This window comes from Carex rostrata, chromosome 11 (genome assembly GCF_964058835.1).
Source record: "Carex rostrata chromosome 11, lpCarRost1.2, whole genome shotgun sequence".
Classification (NCBI taxonomy): domain Eukaryota; kingdom Viridiplantae; phylum Streptophyta; class Magnoliopsida; order Poales; family Cyperaceae; genus Carex; species Carex rostrata.
In genome coordinates, this window is record NC_135928.1 from 11,780,999 (window position 1) to 11,799,970 (window position 18,972).

The 18,972-nt window shown below is 35.2% G+C and overlaps 2 protein-coding genes across 13 annotated transcripts; both read left to right on the forward strand.

Moving 5' to 3' along the window:
- The first annotated feature begins 1,534 nt into the window (after window positions 1–1,534).
- Window positions 1,535–5,467, forward strand: LOC144562186 (amino acid permease 4-like). Its single transcript, XM_078311358.1, has 8 exons — window positions 1,535–1,674; window positions 1,861–1,993; window positions 2,226–2,459; window positions 2,675–2,768; window positions 2,920–3,134; window positions 3,674–3,831; window positions 4,077–4,304; window positions 4,835–5,467. The coding sequence occupies exons 1-8, from the start codon at window positions 1,627–1,629 to the stop codon at window positions 5,261–5,263; spliced, it is 1,539 nt and encodes a 512-aa protein (XP_078167484.1). The 5' UTR covers window positions 1,535–1,626; the 3' UTR covers window positions 5,264–5,467.
- Window positions 5,468–6,290: 823 nt separating this feature from the next.
- Window positions 6,291–17,554, forward strand: LOC144561573 (ATP binding microtubule motor family protein). Of its 12 annotated transcripts, none has more exons than XM_078310562.1 (33): window positions 6,291–6,875; window positions 7,367–7,563; window positions 7,877–8,000; window positions 8,120–8,214; window positions 8,658–8,793; window positions 8,924–8,989; window positions 9,090–9,152; window positions 9,246–9,296; window positions 9,383–9,465; window positions 9,609–9,699; window positions 9,944–9,998; window positions 10,092–10,288; window positions 10,424–10,594; window positions 10,684–10,771; window positions 10,856–10,938; window positions 11,031–11,160; window positions 11,300–11,415; window positions 11,823–11,870; window positions 11,965–12,049; window positions 12,647–12,759; window positions 12,903–12,968; window positions 13,047–13,128; window positions 13,223–13,323; window positions 13,715–13,805; window positions 14,960–15,075; window positions 15,188–15,286; window positions 15,370–15,457; window positions 15,535–15,635; window positions 15,733–15,934; window positions 16,613–16,695; window positions 16,801–16,892; window positions 17,012–17,084; window positions 17,276–17,554. In XM_078310562.1, the coding sequence occupies exons 1-33, from the start codon at window positions 6,378–6,380 to the stop codon at window positions 17,375–17,377; spliced, it is 3,786 nt and encodes a 1,261-aa protein (XP_078166688.1). In that variant the 5' UTR covers window positions 6,291–6,377; the 3' UTR covers window positions 17,378–17,554. The 12 variants fall into 12 exon arrangements, with proteins under 12 accessions (XP_078166688.1, XP_078166689.1, XP_078166690.1 ...); XM_078310563.1 differs by having other exon boundaries at window positions 16,631–16,695; window positions 17,000–17,084; XM_078310564.1 differs by having other exon boundaries at window positions 15,754–15,934; window positions 16,631–16,695.
- Window positions 17,555–18,972: the final 1,418 nt, after the last annotated feature.

The following is an 18,972-nucleotide window of genomic DNA, read 5'->3' on the forward strand; positions in this document are numbered from 1 at the left end:
TATTGTAAGTTGGTGCTGGATTCACTTTGTTTAAAATCAGACGGTTGATATTCATTAACTCAAAATATTTCCTTTTTAAGTTAACGCAGAGGATATGCATTCGGAAAATATTCCCTTTTTAAGTTAATGCAGAGGATATGCATTCGGATTAGTGGGGAGGTACAAGATAGAGACGTTACCATCGCTATGTTATATGCCTTTAGGCGTCACACGTTTTTGCCTAAAAAGACAAAAGTGCCCACCCTTGTGCCTAGAAAAGACACCATTACACTTTACCACGTGTCAAGCAGAATAATTAGCAATTCAATTATCTATTCTCAGTACCAAAGTTGTTTATAATTTTATATGCATGGTTCTTCCCTGAAGTAGTAACATTGATGGACATCTAAAGACTTTTTACAGGAGTATTTTATTTTGGGTATGGCTAAGGTGCTATGGGTTGCATAGAGACCTATACGGCTTAATATTCGAGTTTTTAAAATTCAAACGGTCTATTCGAACTGTTTATCTTGTTTTCCATATTAATATGTGTTTGGAGACCAAATTTTACATTTTTTGGAAACTATTTACTATTTTTTTAGATAGGTAGAAAATTAAATATATGAATGGTGCATAATTTTTTAGATCAACTGATTTTCTACCTATCTAAAAAAATAGTAAATTTTTTTCAAAAAATGTAAAATTTGGTCTCCATACACATATTAATATGGAGAACAAGATGAACGGTTCGGATCGACCGTTTGAATTTTGAAAACTCAAATATTGAGTCATAGCACCGTAGATCTCTATGCAACCCGTAGCACCTTAGCCTTACCCTTTTATTTTTCACAAGCAATGCATATAGGTTCTTTAAAAGTTGGATTAAGAATTGGGATGCATGGATGCTGAACTATCCGGAGCAGATCTAGGATTTTTGTTAGGGGTTAAAAAAATATTGAATCGGATTTAAATAGCTAATTGGATTTAAACCGATTAAATAGCTAATTAGGTACTTGATAAAAAACAATGCTTTAACTTATACTTTCCAATACTCTGACTTGTAATTTCTGATTCTCTAAATTATAATGTAATTATCAATCATAATTAAAAAAATATATTTTAATTTTAATTCTAAATTTAACCCGAATTACAAATCAAACATTCAAAGAGAAGCAAAAAGATTTTCAAGGAAGACAAAGTCGATCGAAATGTCTTGATCTCTACTAAAACTCAAAATCCAAAGGAAAACAGCTCGCGTTCTGAAAAAATCAAGTACATGACAATTGACCAACTACATAAAAAACATTGTGAGTAAACAGCTAACAGATATGTTTTAGGAACCATGTTATAATTGCAAAATGAAAATAAAGCTATTGGGCAGCTTAAAGGAAGCCCATTAAAATTGCTTTCTATCTGTTCACTAGTGAAGTTGCTAAGGAAGCAGAAGAAAACACGCTTACCACTATCCAATTGTACCCCCACCATTTTAAGGCGTTTGAGGCCCACACAATCAATCCATCATTCCCTCCAACTCTTTATAAAGCGAAGGTCTCATTCTCATTTTACAAACACAAATTAAGCTTTTCCATACAACATATTTGCTTTTGTTGGAAAAACCTGCCAGGTATCAAAAGAGAAATATCAAACATGTTACCCAGAAGCCGTACTCTTCCACCTAGGATACATGAAAGTGTGGTAAGTTTTGTCATTAATTAAAGAAGACAAAAAAAGCTATTTATTTGTTACCAAATAATATTAACACATGCATAAAAGATTGTTTGCATCTGTCACTAGACTTACTACTTTTGCTATTAACGGCTTGTACATGCTCTTAGTTATACCAAGTAATGTAAACTTGATTTGGATTTGACACATATGTAGACAGATGAGAACCGAGACATGAGGAAATATTTGCAAGTAGAAACCCGACCAAAATCCCAAGAAGAGATAGAGGCGGGCATTCCGCCAGGATACTCCAAGTGCTTCGATGACGATGGACGTCTTAAACGAACAGGTACTTAATTAGATAGAAACATAAAGTATAAACACCTTCGTTGAACAACCTATTCTGTTAAGAGTTGTCAGTATATATTAAAGACTAGATGCATTTATTTCTTCAAAATTCGGTTTCGAATATGGTGGTTCCATTTAATTAGTCATAGTGTTAATGAGAGGATACAACACATAGTGATTTGTGTACTCATACATAAAGGTGAGTCTAAGTTTATATTTGAAATTTTTTACAGGAACTATGTGGACTGCTAGTTCACATATAATCACAGCTGTAATAGGCTCGGGCGTGCTGTCGCTTTCATGGGCTATTGGGCAGCTTGGCTGGATTGCTGGTCCCACTGTCATGATTCTCTTTGCTTTTGTGATTTTTTATACCTCATGCCTTCTTTCCGAGTGCTACCGGACTGGCGATTCAGTAACTGGCAGGAGAAACTACACTTACATGGATGCTGTTAGGTCAAATCTTGGTGAGATATTGGTTCGGAATTACGCGTCAACTCATTCATTGTATATGATATAAGAATTAACCAACAGTAAAGTAATATACATCACCATAAGAAATGCACTAGCTATAATATGTTGACGCCAACTATAATTGGTCACAAAAACTTTATACTGGCACTATTCTGTTTGCAACAAAATCAACTTTCTTTACAAGAAAAAAAAAAAACTTTTATTGCAGGAGGTGCAAAGGTAAAAATTTGCGGAACAATTCAGTACATAAACCTCTTTGGGGTGGCCATTGGATACACGATTGCAGCTTCCACCAGCATGATGTGAGTTCGCTATAATACGCATCAAATTGGGTACAACAGAAGACTGCATGAAACAATGCATCTTGTCACCCAAAATAAAGCATGATTTCAATTCTAGGAGCCTATACTGATTCAAAATGCAACCATATAAAAGCTTTTTCTTATTTTTCAGGGCAATACAGAGGTCGAATTGCTTCCGTGCCAATAATGACGAGGGGCTGTGTCCTGTGCAAGGCAATATTTATATGATCATGTTTGGTGTTGCACAGATTCTATTTTCTCAGATACCAGATTTCAGTCAGGTATCATGGCTCTCTATTGTTGCGGCTGTGATGTCGTTCACCTACTCTTCCGTGGGCCTTGGTTTGGGTGTAGCAAAGACTGCAGGTATTCTCAAATTCAAAATAATGCTATAACTGGATAATGCATCCTTAACTGAAAATTTATAGAGTAATACGTGTTTACTCTAGAAGCGCAAATAATCTACGAAGTACAATTTGGGATAAGACCTATCACCACAGTGCATGCATACATTTGATTAATTAAAAATAATATTATCAGTTTCGGCTATTACGCCGCAATAAAAAAATAAACAAAAAAGGTCTCGCCGTATTGGCTGCAAGTTATCATAATTGAAAATAATCAACAGCAACGTACGTTAATAATATTATTATTATTATTATTGTCATTATTAATATATTAGGGCATCAAAAGTGATGCAAAAAGAATATTATTTGAAAAAAAATTAAAATCTTAATTTTTTTTACAAAAAAAATAGTGAGGAAAAGAGGGTAGCAACAGTTGACCGTAATTGTCTAATTGAGCATATGCTGTGTATGTTTTGCCAATCTTTTCCTATTCGTACTAACGTGGTAAACAACAAACAAGTTCTAGTTATCAGTTACAGTACAATGTGTATATTGCAGAGAACAAGAAATTCGGTGGTAGTCTTATGGGTATAAGCATAGGAGCAATGACCAAATCAGGAATTGTGACCCCCACACAAAAAATTTGGAGAAACCTTTCAGCTCTCGGTGACATTGCCTTTGCCTATTCCTACTCAATCATCCTCATTGAAATCCAGGTACTGTACCAATTAGTATCAGTATTTTGGCTTTCAGTTGGGACGACTAATTCTGATTTAAGTTAGTATTGTTTATATATGAACCGATCTATAGATCTATATAGGAGGCACTAAGTGACATCAAAATTAAAAGATAAAAAAAAAAAAAAAAATTATCAAAGAAACCTATTCCAAGCAGAACTCAGCATTCTGGCTTCTATGTTTTTTTTTCTGACATTCAGGCAATTTTTTTGTCAATGTCTCAGGACACACTGAAATCCCCACCTGCTGAAAATAAAACCATGAAGAAGGCGACATTATTGAGCATTATAGTGACAACTGTATTCTACCTCCTCTGTGGCTGCATGGGCTATGCAGCATTCGGTGATAATGTGCCTGGTAATCTGCTTACTGGTTTTGGATTCTATAACCCGTATTGGCTCCTCGACATAGCCAATCTTGCTATAGTTGTGCATCTAGTTGGTGCCTACCAGGTAATCCAATCAATTGTTACCTTTTCTTTATTATTAAAATGTTGTATGCTCCATGTTCTGTCACCAACGCTCATTCACTTCCTTCTCATTGAACACATTTGCTTTGGTACTAAAATGTATTGCCATCGAAACAAACTTCTTCTTCTTCAAAGCCTTTATTTCTAAACAAGTTGAGGTAGACTAGAAATGAAACCCAACCGGAATCAGCAACACAGGGACTTCCCAGGAGGTCACTCATTCTAGTACTAAATCCTGCTCAATTCATGAGGGTTTCATTTCCATAAAGAGGCTTTATTTTTTACCGCTGGCTTGTCAAGCCTATTATGAACCCTCCTCCTTTTTCCCCAAGCCAATCATCGAAACAAACTAATGTTGAAAATATAATTAGGAATGAACATCCTCGGTACTAGTGTAAATGCAAGTTATATGTGATTATGTATTGAGGGTTGAAGCAACCAAACAATTCAGCCATTTCAGGTATTGCATAGTCTACAACTTTTTTAACTAATTTAATTTGTCATAAAAACCAGGTATACTGCCAGCCTTTGTTTGCCTTTGTGGAGAAATGGACAACCGATAAATGGCCAAATAGCGAGTTCCTGACCCATGAGTACGAGGTTCGCATCCCTCTACTAGGCAGCATCAAGTTAAACTTCTTTCGCATGATCTGGCGCACTGTTTTTGTCATCACAACCACCGTCATTTCCATGCTGATGCCATTTTTCAGCGATGTGGTGGGCATCCTCGGTGCCTTTGGTTTTTGGCCTCTGACAGTTTACTTCCCTGTTGAAATGTACATTGTGCATAAGAAGATAAAGAAGTGGTCAACCCGATGGATAGCCATGCAGTTGCTCAGTTTTATGTGCCTTGTGGTTTCCGTAGCTGCTGCATTTGGATCGGTTGCAGAGATGGTGTTGGATCTTAAAAGTTATAAACCCTTCAAAGTCACTGCTACTTAGAAGTTAAATATATAACTATTTAGCTATAAGGGTACTATGTGAAGGCCACATTGCTAAACTGTGGTCTACTGTGTACGGAATTTGGTACTTTTTTCATGTTAACTGAATTACAAGGAGTACGTAATCCTGTTCCTGTCGGTTCTAATTTGGAAAAACTATTATGATATGATTTAAAAATCGGTACTAATTGTACTTCGTTTCGTAGCAACTAGTTCTTGGGAAAAAAATTATAAAATAAACAAACAAACTATAAAGTGTAAGGCTTAGGTGTTATAGATAACATAAGGTTTTTGTGCTACAGTCTAAAAAATCTATCGTATAAATTTCAAACTTCGATATAAGTAGGTCAGTACATTGGTTCCATAATGAACTAGAATACTAAATTTTACTATTTTTTGTATGATTTACGAAAATGACAAAAAATGACTTAAAAATAAAATAAAATTGCTAATGTTTTAGGTTATTTTTTGTCATCTTTTATAAATTATAAAAAATAGTAAATATTGATATTTCTATAAATTCATTATATAACTAATTTAATAAACTACTTAAATCAAAATTTGAAATTTATATAATATATTTTTAAGACCGTAGCACGGAAAGCCTTGTGCTATTTATATGACCTAAGCATTACTCAACTATAAATCAATCCTTTTAGCCATTGTGAACCCATGGGCTAAATATGTGGGCCGTAGAAGGCCCAATTTAAATCATGCTGAGTTATTCGAGAACAGTCGAAGTCTCTTAAACTCGAAACCATCTCCCGCTCAAATCACAAAACGACAAATGATCCGAATCCCTACATAAGCAGATCTATGACCGGAGAAGTATCCTCTCTCCAATATTTTAAAAGATTTCTTTTACTATACGGTTTGAGATTAACTATCATTGGCTTTGAGATTCGTGCTAGAGCCGGGGGCAGTATTATGGTGCTTTGTGATCGTGCCAAGTTAAAAAGAACGGTCCAGATCCAATAATTCTAAAAGATTACCTATTAGGGTACTGTAGAGGATCTGAATTCATCTATGATCTATCTGCTTTTTGTGTCGCTGATCGAATCCTCTATGGTACTACTCAACAGTCGACAGTGAGTCAGTGACTTCTGCACTTCTCAATGGACGAGAGCTCACCTCCGCCGCCTCCGACCACCATTCGCCGGAACCCTCACCGGAGAGCGCGTAACACCCCCTTCGTACCTTCGTCTCTTTCCCGTTTCGATGCAGCGGCCGTAGCCACTACTCTCCAGCCTTTCTCCCTCGATGAGGCCCCCGAAACCCTACCTCCTCTTCCCTCTCCCTCGTTTACTCCAGCCAAACCGTCTGAATCCACCACTTCTACCAATTTAAAGGTGTTTCTTCGGATTCGCCCTGCAGAAATCAAACCCCATCCGCGGCTCCACTCCAGAGCAAAAAACCCTAACCTTCGAGCTAGAGCCAAGGAATCTCCTCCGAAGACGAAGAAAAATAAGAAAACTGAGGTGTGCTTGGCTGTGAATGGTCCTGAATCGGTCACTCTAACAATTCCCAAATCGAAATTGGTGGATACAAAAAGAGGCAGCAAGAATGAAGTCTATGATGGGTTCTCATTTGTATTTCCTCCCGAGTCTCTTCAGGTTTTATTTTGTGTCCATACACTAGTTGTAATTTACTAATTTTTGTTGTTCTTGGTGATCACTCATTCTTTGCAAGTATTAAGAATGATCTCATGATACTCAATATTTGCTAGGTAAACAGTTCAATGAATATTGTTAGTTTGGTTGAGGTCAGAATTCCATTTAGACTAAGTTGCTATTTCATATAAGCTTGAACTGGTGGGCAAATGTTGGTTGGCGATAGAAAAATGGAAGGAGCTTGCCTTTGGAACCAAATCTAATAAGAGTTTCTTAATGTACTCTGTCTAGTAACGAAAGCAAAATTTGGAACTACTTATAAGGAATACTTGTGTAATTTGTGGTTTTTAACATCTACCTGATTATCTTAAATTATATTTAAAACTTCGCTTTTTTGTATTTACTGAGGTATACCGTTCTCTTATTTACTAATATCCTTTGTCACTCTATGGAAGCTGCTAATATTTACTTATCCTCTTTTACCTGCTTTGTAGACTGATGTGTATGATAAGGTAATGAATCCATTAGTAAAAGACTTCATGGGAGGAAAAAGTGCTCTGCTTGTAGCAATGGGTCCTACTGGATCTGGCAAAACATACACCATGTTTGGAAGCAATAGAGAGCCAGGTTTGGTACCTCTAGCTTTGAAGAAGATCTTCTCCAGCGGAGAAAAAAAGTCTAGCCAGCACAGGTAAAATGCTTGTTCATAATCTTTTACTTCTAGCTTCTGCAGCTGGTGCTGATTAACTGTCCCATCACACTGTGCCTATATTAGTATTGTTGAGATTTATGTATGTTTATTGCATTAAGAGTAACTATAGGGTTATAGAGAATCGTAGGGTTACGAATGTAATTTGTGATGTCTATATAGGCCCAAGAGAACAAAGGAATCAATACAATTCTTTAGTATGGTATGTTAGTATTCTGTGGTAGTTTGTTCTGTAAAGCCTCTTCAATATTTAGTAAATCTTAAAATAGTGAAACTTACTATTTGGTGTTTGCAGATCATTTTACTTGGCAATGCTTGAAATATACTCTGTCAGTGGAAGAGGAGAGAAAATGATCGATCTCTTGTCTGATGGCACAGAATTGACTTTGGTGCAGTCAACTATTAAAGGGCTTGAAGAGGTACCATTCAGATATTTGTTCTGAATATACTGTTTATGAGTAGGTGGGGCAGAACTGATCAATATATGACTGTTTTTATCACTATCAAGAATACCTTATTTCATTAAGTGGTCTTTTAGGTGCCTGTCTCAGATCTAGAAGGGGCTGAACGTCTGATTGCACGTGGCATGTTGAAACGTAGCACTGCAGCTACTGATGCAAACAGCCAATCAAGGCAAGTCTTACTTATATGTAGCAACAATTTATAATATCTATCAAGTGATGTAATAGTTGGTATTTGGTTCTTGGTATTAGGTGCTTAATTGAAAATTTGATCTAAGAAGTTGCGCTGTTCATCCAATCTGAATTCAACCCTACTAAAAGTCTTTGAAAAGCTCAAGCAAGCTAATTGTAAACTGACCTGGAGGACCTGAGCTAGCAAAAATCCAATCAACCCAATACTCAAAGCAATCTGAAGCTAATCTCAAGATTTAAAAGGTCAAGTCCCAAAATCCAATGAAGCTGCTTGAAATTTGGACAACCTCAATCTGATATAACCCAATATAATGAATCTGACTTGACCCCGATCAATTTAGCCATTTGCACCTCCTGTTGTTGATTTCTAAATTTGTTAAGTAAATAGATTAATTTTCATCGTTTAAAATTTTTTTTTTACAGTCGTTCTCAATGTATAATTACAATCCGGAGAGCCAATGATGTTATTGACACTAGCAACGACATGCCATTTGGTAATGGTGTACTTGTGATAGCTGATCTTGCTGGAGCAGAAAGGGATAAAAAGACCGGCAACATGGTGAATTTGTCTCCCAAATTGATCCTTTACATACACAATTCTTGTTTATTTTTTTCCTTTTTATCCAGCTTTGATTCTGATAATTTTCTTAAACTAATTTATGCTTCTAATTAAAATTTTCCAAATGCAGGGTTCACGACTAGGGGAGAGCCATTTCATAAATAACACCTCAATGGTTTTTGGCCTTTGCTTGAGAGTAAGAAATTTTAGCTGTGTTTTTGAAACACTTATTGATTATTATAATTATATGTTTCGTGATTTATATGGTTAAATTTTTATTTCTCTTGATGTTGCAGTCCTTACTTGAGCATCAGAGGAACCCCAAAAGACCTTTGGAAATGCATTATAAGAATTCTCTGGTAATTACTATCATTGTATAATAAGAATGCTTTAATCTGCAATATATTTCATGTAATGAGTTTCATTTTGCTTATTTTTATCTTCTCTCTCAGTTGACTAGATACTTGAAGGAATATCTTGAAGGCAAGAAGAGAATGACTCTGGTACAATACTATTTACATCTGTATCTGCTATACTTAGGGTTGGCTTTTAACTCAGAAGGAATCTACTATTGGTGCATTTTCTGCAGATTATAACTGTAAAACCAGGGGAAGATGATTATGTTGACACATCATTTGTGCTGAGACAAGCAGCCCCTTACATGAAAATTAAGTACGATACACATTCGATATTAATGCTATTTTTTAGACTTCTGTCTTTCATCCCACTGGTAGCATCTTTATACCTGTTATCTTTGTTTTAACTCGTGGAGATGCTTATATTTTGTTGGTGTGATTTTGGCCATTCTTCACCAGATATACTAATATTGAGGAGGTTAAAGCTCCGCCTGTGCGAAAAAGAGATGTCATAGCTGTGGTCCAGCAAGGAAACAGGAAAAGAAGAAAGGTAAACTCCACCTGTTCTTCCTTGGGAACTATCTCAAGCTTTTGGTGATCAGACAAGTTTTACTGTTTTTGATCTTTAAGAAATGTTTTAACAAATGGGCAAATAAGAAGCAAATTACAGCTGTGCTTGCGAGCTTCAATTGAATACTAGTTTTCATTTGGGTTTATTATGAACTTTAATTTTAATAATTAAGCTCATGGATAGCTTGGATGTATCTTTCCGCTTTTACTTTTCCATTCTCTAGGTTGTTGGAGAGACCCATGTTGATTTGCCTGAAGCTGTTGTAATATCTGAAAAAGGTTTGCTAGTTGTAAATAGATGAATGCTCTATACTTAATTTGCCACTTGATTTATATGCTGTGCTTTACTGATAGTATGTCATATTCCTCTAGTCAACTCAGAGAAGCCTGAAGTGGTTCAAGCAACAGGAGATTCAATCATTCCAAATACTGCTGCAACAGTTGATACAAGTGCCTGCAATGGTAGCTTTCATGCTGAGTTGGACAAAGCAAAACGGAATGAAGTTATTATGACCCAGTTTGCAAGAGCCTTTTGGAAAACACTGAAGCTTTACAAGGATAAGCATTCGGTATATTCATTATCAGGCTTCGGTTGACATATCTGTAGTATAAAATATGATAATTTGATAATTTTCATTTTGGATTTTCAATCTAATATTAAGTATTTTTAAACCTCTTCTTTTGTTTGTCTTGATACACAACAGAAATTTGAAAATGAGGTTCTTAGTATGAGAGGAATCATTATAGAGAAAGACAGACAAATTATGGAGCTAGAAGAGGAGCTAGCTAAACTAAAATCATGCCAAAAGCAATCTGAGCAAGCAGTCTCTTTTCTTGATGAAAATGAAGTGGCAAACACTGATTCTGTTTCTGAGGTCAGTATATCAGATAGCATATTTATGTGATCGATTATCTAATTTCGTGCAAATTTATTCTAGCTAACATATGATGCATGCTTTTCTAGGTCCTGCAGCTGACTGAATCCACAGATGATTTCAAGCATTTCAAGAGCTCGGATTGTAAAAATTCTTCTGCTGGCTCAAGGAAAAGAGGTTAGAGTATATTCTCTTGTTACTGCTTAAGCTGGCACATATTACCCACTGAGGACTGCAACTGTGGCAAATATTCATAAACAGGAACTCCAAGTTCCAGCAACTCAGCAACTGCTTCCTCGTCTATTCATCTACTGGAAAACAGTCTGCTGTCAGATTGTGAGCAGGTTAGTACAGCCCATCAGCACTTGTTTCCTTTTTTTTGTCAATGGAAATAGTAGAGATAATCCTAGAGTTTAACAATCACCACTTCTTATAGGCAACTGTTATGATCAAGGAAGAAAATGGGGATAAACATACTGAAAACCTAATAGATGAGGTATCAGAGAAAGATTGTCTCTCATTTGACTCTACAGAGCCAGAGAACTTTCTCAATGGAAACTCAACAGGTTAGATTCTCCTGTAGTTTGATGTTTTTGCTATTTAGCTGGATGTATATTTATTTCTATTCTTGCTTCAGCAAACAGGCAGGTGCTTTACATGTCTATTAAACAAAATTCCTTTTGGATTCGATATTGTTTTGAACAGAGAAGCATTATGCTGAAGGTGATCCTCTGGAGATGGTATGTCCGGACAGCAATACTGATGAAGGACATATGCCATCGACAGAAAATGAGAAAGAGTCCTCTGTTCAACTCATCAAAGTAAGTTCTCTAGTTGCACATAATGAACAGCCTTTTGCTCATGTAAGAGTTCATTTCTAACCTTCTGATCCAAGAATACTAGGTTCATTTCTAGTTGCACATAACAATCACCATTTCTAACTTTTAATCTATCTGGTATAAATAGAAAATGGTTGAAAAGTGAATTGTATTCATTCCTTTGTTCTTTTGGGCCTATATAGGCATCACAAATTATATTCGTAACCCTACGGTTCTTTATAATTGCTTTCTTACCAATATAACCCTATAGTTACTATTAATGCAATAAACATATATAAATCTCAACAGTATATAATTTTTGAAAGTGGCTAGACATAACAATCATAACAACAATACCATGGGTTTCAATATTTACATATATTGAGGAGCAACTTATATTCCATCTTAAGGCAAAAATCTTCAAAGATGCAGATCCAAGCCCTTCAATAGTAACTGAGGTTAGAAGGCAAATCATTGACGTAATCAACATGCTTATCATTTATCTCTATATTACCAATGTTACTTTTCCCTAACTTAAAGTACGTATTACAGTTCACTTGTCAAGGTGCTGGTCTTTCTGGAGGTGGTTTTGCTGAAGTATCTGGAGAGAAGGTTATAAGCGTTCAGGGTTCAACAGGTAATCTTTAACTGTTAATTTATTTTGTATTAAACATTTCGCTACCCCAACTTGTTGGACTAAAGGCGTGGTGGTGGTTGTTGTTGTAAATATCTTGCTGTAAAGGAAAATGGCCTGTATGATCACCACAGAATAACAAGAAACCAATTAACCAGAGAAAAGTCAAGTTTTTATGTGGGTTTCCCACTGTGGTGGAAAAACCACAACTGCAATAGAAAATTACTTTTATTACTGGATGGGTTGCACTATAGTTACAAGTACATTGGATGAGCCTCTTTTGTTTCACGTGTTCAAAGGCCACAAGATTGTTCTTGACAGATAGATCCTTAACTGTAATCCTTTTATTTTTCACCAAATTGACTAAAATTCACCAAAATTCTCAACTAGGAGAAGTTCTACCTTTTGAAAACTAAAATTATTTCTGGCTCTTTTGTTCTTCCAATCACGTAATTTCTGAGAAAGCCCCTTCTCATATTTTTCCTAGAACATGACTGTTTCTGATCATAGTGTAATTGATTGAAATTTTGAAGTGTCAGGAGCTCCTTCGACAATCTAGTATTCGATCTATTTTCTGACTGAATTTATTGTTTTGGACAGAGGAGCACTTTGGTTATGTCGATCCTCTGCTAATGGTATGTCCAGACAGTGATATTGATGATGATGAGATGCTAGGTCGAGAAAATGAAACTAAACCCTGCACCAATATTGAGGTTGGTTGTTAACTTTTGCGCATTTAATACATGCACATGCACATAAGTTGCGGAGTTCTCATTTTTTTTTTTTTTGGATTATTGAGATATATCGTACTGATTTTGTACATTATTGACAAAGCAAAGTTCTATTTTATTATCAGACAAGTTTGGAGATTGCAGATCATAGTCCATCCTCGACAACTGAAGCTAGAAGAAAAGGCATTGAGGTATTGTAATCTCCTTTGATGGATTACTCACTTGTCCTTGCTTATTTTATGCAATTTAATACAAAATGATTCTTACAGTTCATATCGGCATGTTATTCTGGGGAAGATTTTGCAAAAGAATCTGGTGCAGAAGGAGATTTAAGCTCTGAGTGTCCAATAGGTATGTAGCATTTGTACCTATTTAACATTCAACATTTTTGTATAGAAATTTAGTTCACATGTTGAGAAGTCCCTTGTTGAGGTTATTTTCACAGGAGAACCAATAAATGATATCCTGGAGCAAGCAGTATCTGAAGCTGCACCTGCAAACAGCAGTAGCTCTTTGAACTTGTGTCAGACCATACAAAAAGCTGAGGTAATTGTTTAGGTTTTTCCCTACAGAGTATAATATACAAATTGTCCTATGTACTGTTCCTCACTGAATGCTAAATTATCAGAGTACGCATTTTGGTTTCTAGGCCAAAGTTGGAAAAAGAACCCTATTTGGTACCGACTTGAAACAGCACATATGGTGAGGATGTCTTTTATTCAATGAGTAACAATAACTGGAGTTTCTACCCAGCATTAACTGAAATATGATGGTTAAGAGTAAATAGTACAAATTGAGATGCATACAGGAACTAGATAGTAACTCTGAAGCTAGTCAGATTTCCAGGCATTGTTATTAGCATCTCCTCTGCAGTTTCAGCCAAGAAATATATGAGACATAAAAACTATGATTTGGAGTAATTTCTCTCTTCTTGTAGGTTGTTGTGCTGAAGAACAATGAGATTTATGATGAGGATAAATCATCAAACCTTGAGCTTCATGAGTTCTTGCCTGATCAGATTTTAAGAGGTGAACTTGCTATTGCTAATTATTTTAGGTTCTGTTCATTTGCAAGTGATAGTTCTAGAAAAGTAATTTCCGTGGAAAATGATTATATGAAGGAAAATAAAAAATAATTTATCATGTTCATTTGTAAGGAAAAGAAAGCAAATTTTCTTTTCTGCTCGTTCATTTTGATGGAAAATTAAATCAAATCAGGGACATCTGATATGAGCATCTTTTTATGTTCTTCTCATCAGAACAACAATAACTTTTTGAATGTAAGAAACTTACCTTCAAAATAATCCTTCTTGTACCAATTCTGAGTGGGTATATTGTACAAAAGAAATGCACCCATATTCAGAAATCAATTCAGCAAACCAATAGTAAAAGAAATTGACAAAATTCGAGTGGGCCTTCAACTAGTACATTATAGTCTCATTTTTGTTGCTGATATTGAAAGGAATAAAATGAAATTTAGATCAAAATTAAGACTCAATCCACACAAAGAGAACCTTTGTGAATGGCGCATACCAATTTTTTAACAGTCAGAGCTAGATACCTCTGTTACTGTGCTTGGATGATGAACTTTGCAAAATAACCTCACCTAACACTGGTTGACAACAATTCAAAAAGAGAGAAAGGTAGGACTTTGATGTTAAAATTGAGAAAGAGCAGAAACAATTTTGTGAGGCAAGCAAGAAACAACTGAAATTGACTATCGTGGGATCAATGGAGGTTACAAAGAAGTAAAGCTTTTGGTATTTTATTATAGACACTGAAGATCTACAGAAACAAAAAGAGATGTTCAAACAATTTTTGCATTCTCCCAAAAAATGCAGAAAACGAAAATGCTAATTTTCCGTAATATTTGGATATCATTTTCTCATATTTATTTTTCCAATCAAACAAACAGACAAGAAATTGATTTCTATGAAAACAACTTTCCGCTGCTAAATTTTGTGCAAATAAATGGATCCTAAGATATCTATTGCAAACTTGTCAATATGAATTGCTGTTTATCATGTTCGCAAGGTATTCTAATATGTGCTTATTATCCTATTACCTCTTAAAATGTATGGTAAATCCTAGGAGTTTCTATGATATCAAGTTAGGATATTCATTATGGTCTATTATTTTCTGGTATGTAAGTACCTTTTGTTACTGGATGTTGTTTTGAATAGAAAAGCATTTTTCCAAAGATGATCTGCTGCAAAAGGTATGTCCAGATGGAGATGCTGATGAAGAAGAAATGCTCTGTACAGAGAAGACAACTCAGTTCTATGTTCAACATATTGAGGTAACTTTATGTTTTAAATGAAACTTCACATAAATGGTTCAGATGTTTAGCCAATCTTTCTTTTGAGTTTGAAATTTAATTTATTAAATTTTCTGGTTTTGGATATGTAAAGGGAGCAAATATATATTCTTCTTTCATTTGTCAGGCAAAAGATTCTGACATTGCCGACTTTAGTCCCTTAGCAGCTGAAGCTAAAAGGCAAAGCAGTGAGGTAATTAACTCCTGTCTCCATTGATCTTTGCTTCTTCTGCAATACCTATCTGGATAAACTTAATAGAAAAATACATTTTACAGTTTGTTAGGCAAAGAAACAGTTCTTCTGGAAGTCATTTTGCCTATGGATCTGAAACAACAAAAATTTTAAGCTTTGAGGGTTCGACAGGTAATTTAAGGATGCTTCTCAATTTTGGTATTACTTGTTGCTTTGTGGAAATACTTTGATTGAAATTCTCTTAACAGATGAAGGAAGTGACAAGACCTTGGAGCTAACAGGTGTTGGAGAAGATGCTGCAAGCAGCACAGCCTCTTCTAGGCCAGAAGAGATCTTCCAAGAATCTCAGGTAACTTTTGGATTATTTGAATATATGGGGAACTGGAACACCATTAAACAAAATATTTAGTACTAGTGATTCATCACTAACTTTTTTCTTTTTATAGACTAATACAATATTTAAGCAGTTGGATCAGACGCTTGGAAGTCTTCAACAATTGAAGCAGGACAGCAGCAGTAGCTCTGAAGAATTGAATCTGGAATTAGAAAATAAACAGAGTCCAAACTCTGAGGAATCAAGAGAGGAAACAAGGCATGATCCTGTTGGAGGAACTCATGGCCTGCCAGTAAATGTTGAACCTAAGAAAGGTGAATTATTGGCTGGCATCACTTTTTTTTATTTTTTCATCTGTTAAATATACCAAACCAAATACGACGAGTAGTGGGGTCCTGAGCTAAACCTTGGCTAAACCTCGGAAATCTTAATGCCATAATGCTTTTCAAATCCTCCTAGCCATTATCCTACTGCAATAATTCTTGCTAAGAAGAATGCCCATGTTGTGGCAATTCCACCCAGAAGGTAATGGGTTACTCCTACAGCACGTCCTTGTATAATGCTCTTGGACAATTTCATTGATACCCTTGCAAAACCTTGAAAAGAAAAAAAGAACGAAGAAAATATATAAAACATAAGATATAAAGAAACGAGAGTTACTTTGATATTTTTCGTGTTCTAGAGGTCTGTATGAGGTGCTTCGTATTTGGCAGTGGTATGATTTGATATTTAATCTGGCATGCTTGGAATTTTTACTTTGTATTGCCAAAAATTATAGTCCCGGTTTACTATTTGATGTTTGAGGATATAGACTGACTGAGGCCATTATTGGTATGTAAATATGTAATGGTCAAGGATCCACCTTTTAGATGCACAGTATTGTAGAGGTACCATGCATGTCATCTCTGGTACTGGCAAGTACCTTCCCTAATACAGTGGCAATACTGCCAAAACTTATTCTGAGCAGACAAGACCAAATTCTTTTCTCACAGCTATTTCTAATTCATTAGATCTGGAGGAACTTGTTTTAACTTCTTCAGACCATGACGGGAAGTCAAGTGTTGAGCGGCGCAAGGTTTGTCTTTGAAGTGCTTATGATCAATTTCATTTCTGTGCCATCTAATGAGAATACATTTTGCTTAAACAAATTATCCTAAATCACTTACCATTTTTTTCTTAGGAGAACCAACCAATTAAAAGCTTAATTGAAGTTATTGGAAAGGAGAACCGTGCTTCCCCTTCTAAGCCCTTCATTGCAAGAAAACCCAGGAGGTTAGTGTATGAGTACATTTTAAATGCTTTCAATTATGTAGCTTCTTTGTTAATGCAATATGTACCTTTTATGTAAATTTTTTATGTTACTAATTGAATTTCCTAAGAATTGTAACCAGGAGATTGCGACCAGCCTCTTCTATGCTACTTAAAGAATTCACTGGCACTGATATGGACCCTGATATACCCAAGGTCTTCTTCCTCTCTCTGTCTATTTTTTGGAAACCCTTGTTTTTCAAAAACTTGGCAGTGACAGCCAATTGTAATTTTTTTTTTTTTAATTTCCATGAGAGTTGGTTTGTTCATTTAATTGCAAAATGAGTTATGATTATCAATACCTCATTTCCTAGATTGCTAACATGCAAATTGTTTACCAAAACCAGGAGGGCAGAGGAAAGACAACTGGTGAGGAAAAGACTAGATCAGAGGGAAGCATGTCACTCGTTCAACTTCTTACAAGGTCTATTAGGGAAAATAATATATGAGTTGGTATACTGCTTGACCATTTTTTTGCATAAATTCTGTGCTCAGGTGAAGAGGGCTTCTATTGCTTTAGATATCACAACGCTTTATATCCATGTTTCATGTAAATAATATATAGTGAAGGCTAAGAATGTCCAATTCGGTAAGTTATGTTATTAATCAAGCATTTGTGTATTACATATTGTCTGTTCAAACCATGCGAACCACTTCGTTCAGTAGAATGGAATCAGGCATTGGAGCTGCAATTTGGCTCCAAATACTCTACAATCAATCACCACAAACATAACTCGATTCTTCCCAGAGAGAATATGTCAACTGAATAAATTGAAACAAAGGATATATTTGACAACCAACTTTTTACTTTCTCGCAATACTGATTCAAAATTTATCAGAACGAAAATGTTATATTTTTGTTGGACTGTATATTACATCGGTAATAATTTGATCACTTATTGATATTAAGATAACTAAATTATTAATTTTCATTTTTCAAATATTTTATCAATTGGTTTAATAATTATGCTATATTTTACACGTTTATCTATATTTTGAAAAATGCGTCTTAATTTTTTAGAAGGAATTTCATGTATATCCTTCAAAAACTGTAAGATTGTTTATTTTTCCTTCAAAATTTTATAATAATGTATTTACTCTCTAAATTACAACCACTCACATATTTATCCAATTAAGCAAAAACTTAGATTAATTATGTTAAATATTTTATAAAATATAATCAATCACGTAATAGTAATATGACCCTCCCCCTTCTTCAACGAACCATTCTTATTGATGGTGTCTCACACGTGTATCGGATATGGATACGCACCCGATACGGCTCCGATACGCCAGCTGGCGTATCTTTACTCAGTTGATACTCCGTTGACACTTCCAGATACGGCTAGACACTCGCAGATACGGCTGCACATGATCCCAGTGCCTGTAGACCGCGCGCCGCCCCCGTGGACCGCGCACTTTTTTTTCTGCTGAAGGCGGGATTCGAACCCAGTTGGGTTTTGTTGGTGCCAAAATTCTTGCCACTACACTAGAGTTCACATGTGTTATCATTTAGATAAATATAGTATTTAACTAGTTTTCTCTACAAATTTGATTAAAATTAAAATTATATAAATATAATATATAAAATAATAAATATATATATATATATATTAATAGCCGTATCGTATCCTTCATTTTTGAAAATTGCTGTATTGCCGTATCCGTATCGTATCTATGCAACATAGATTGTCATCAGTGTTTTTCATTTTCTGTTCTTCTAAAAATCTACAAGCAAGTATTTATCCAAGATATGAACATCACTTATCTCTAACAATCCCTTCAATAGTAGGATAAGACTTTTACTTGCTAGAAATGCCAACAGAAAGCTACGCTAGTTTTGTACAAAATCAGGGTTGGCACAAAGTAGACTGGTACAGCTAGGGGATTACAATTTTTTTACTTGTTCAACACATTAGTTAATATCTTCAATAGTAGCTATGTACGATAGCTTCCGCTATAGCTATGTTATTCGCGATAGCTTTTTTTTTTTAGCATTTCCACAATGACATGATAATCGCTATTTAGAACCTTAACTAACGGA

Bases quoted from the DNA above. Each gene is read 5' to 3' on its own strand.
- LOC144561573 (XM_078310561.1), top strand. From the start codon at position 6,378: ATGGACGAGAGCTCACCTCCGCCGCCTCCGACCACCATTCGCCGGAAC. The intron at 10,939-11,030 runs GTTAGTACAGCC...CACTTCTTATAG, and splicing joins TGCTGTCAGATTGTGAGCAG to GCAACTGTTATGATCAAGGA. The intron at 13,806-14,959 runs GTGAACTTGCTA...TGTTTTGAATAG, and splicing joins GCCTGATCAGATTTTAAGAG to AAAAGCATTTTTCCAAAGAT.
- LOC144562186 (XM_078311358.1), top strand. From the start codon at position 1,627: ATGTTACCCAGAAGCCGTACTCTTCCACCTAGGATACATGAAAGTGTG. The intron at 3,832-4,076 runs GTACTGTACCAA...TCAATGTCTCAG, and splicing joins TCATCCTCATTGAAATCCAG to GACACACTGAAATCCCCACC. The intron at 4,305-4,834 runs GTAATCCAATCA...CATAAAAACCAG, and splicing joins ATCTAGTTGGTGCCTACCAG to GTATACTGCCAGCCTTTGTT.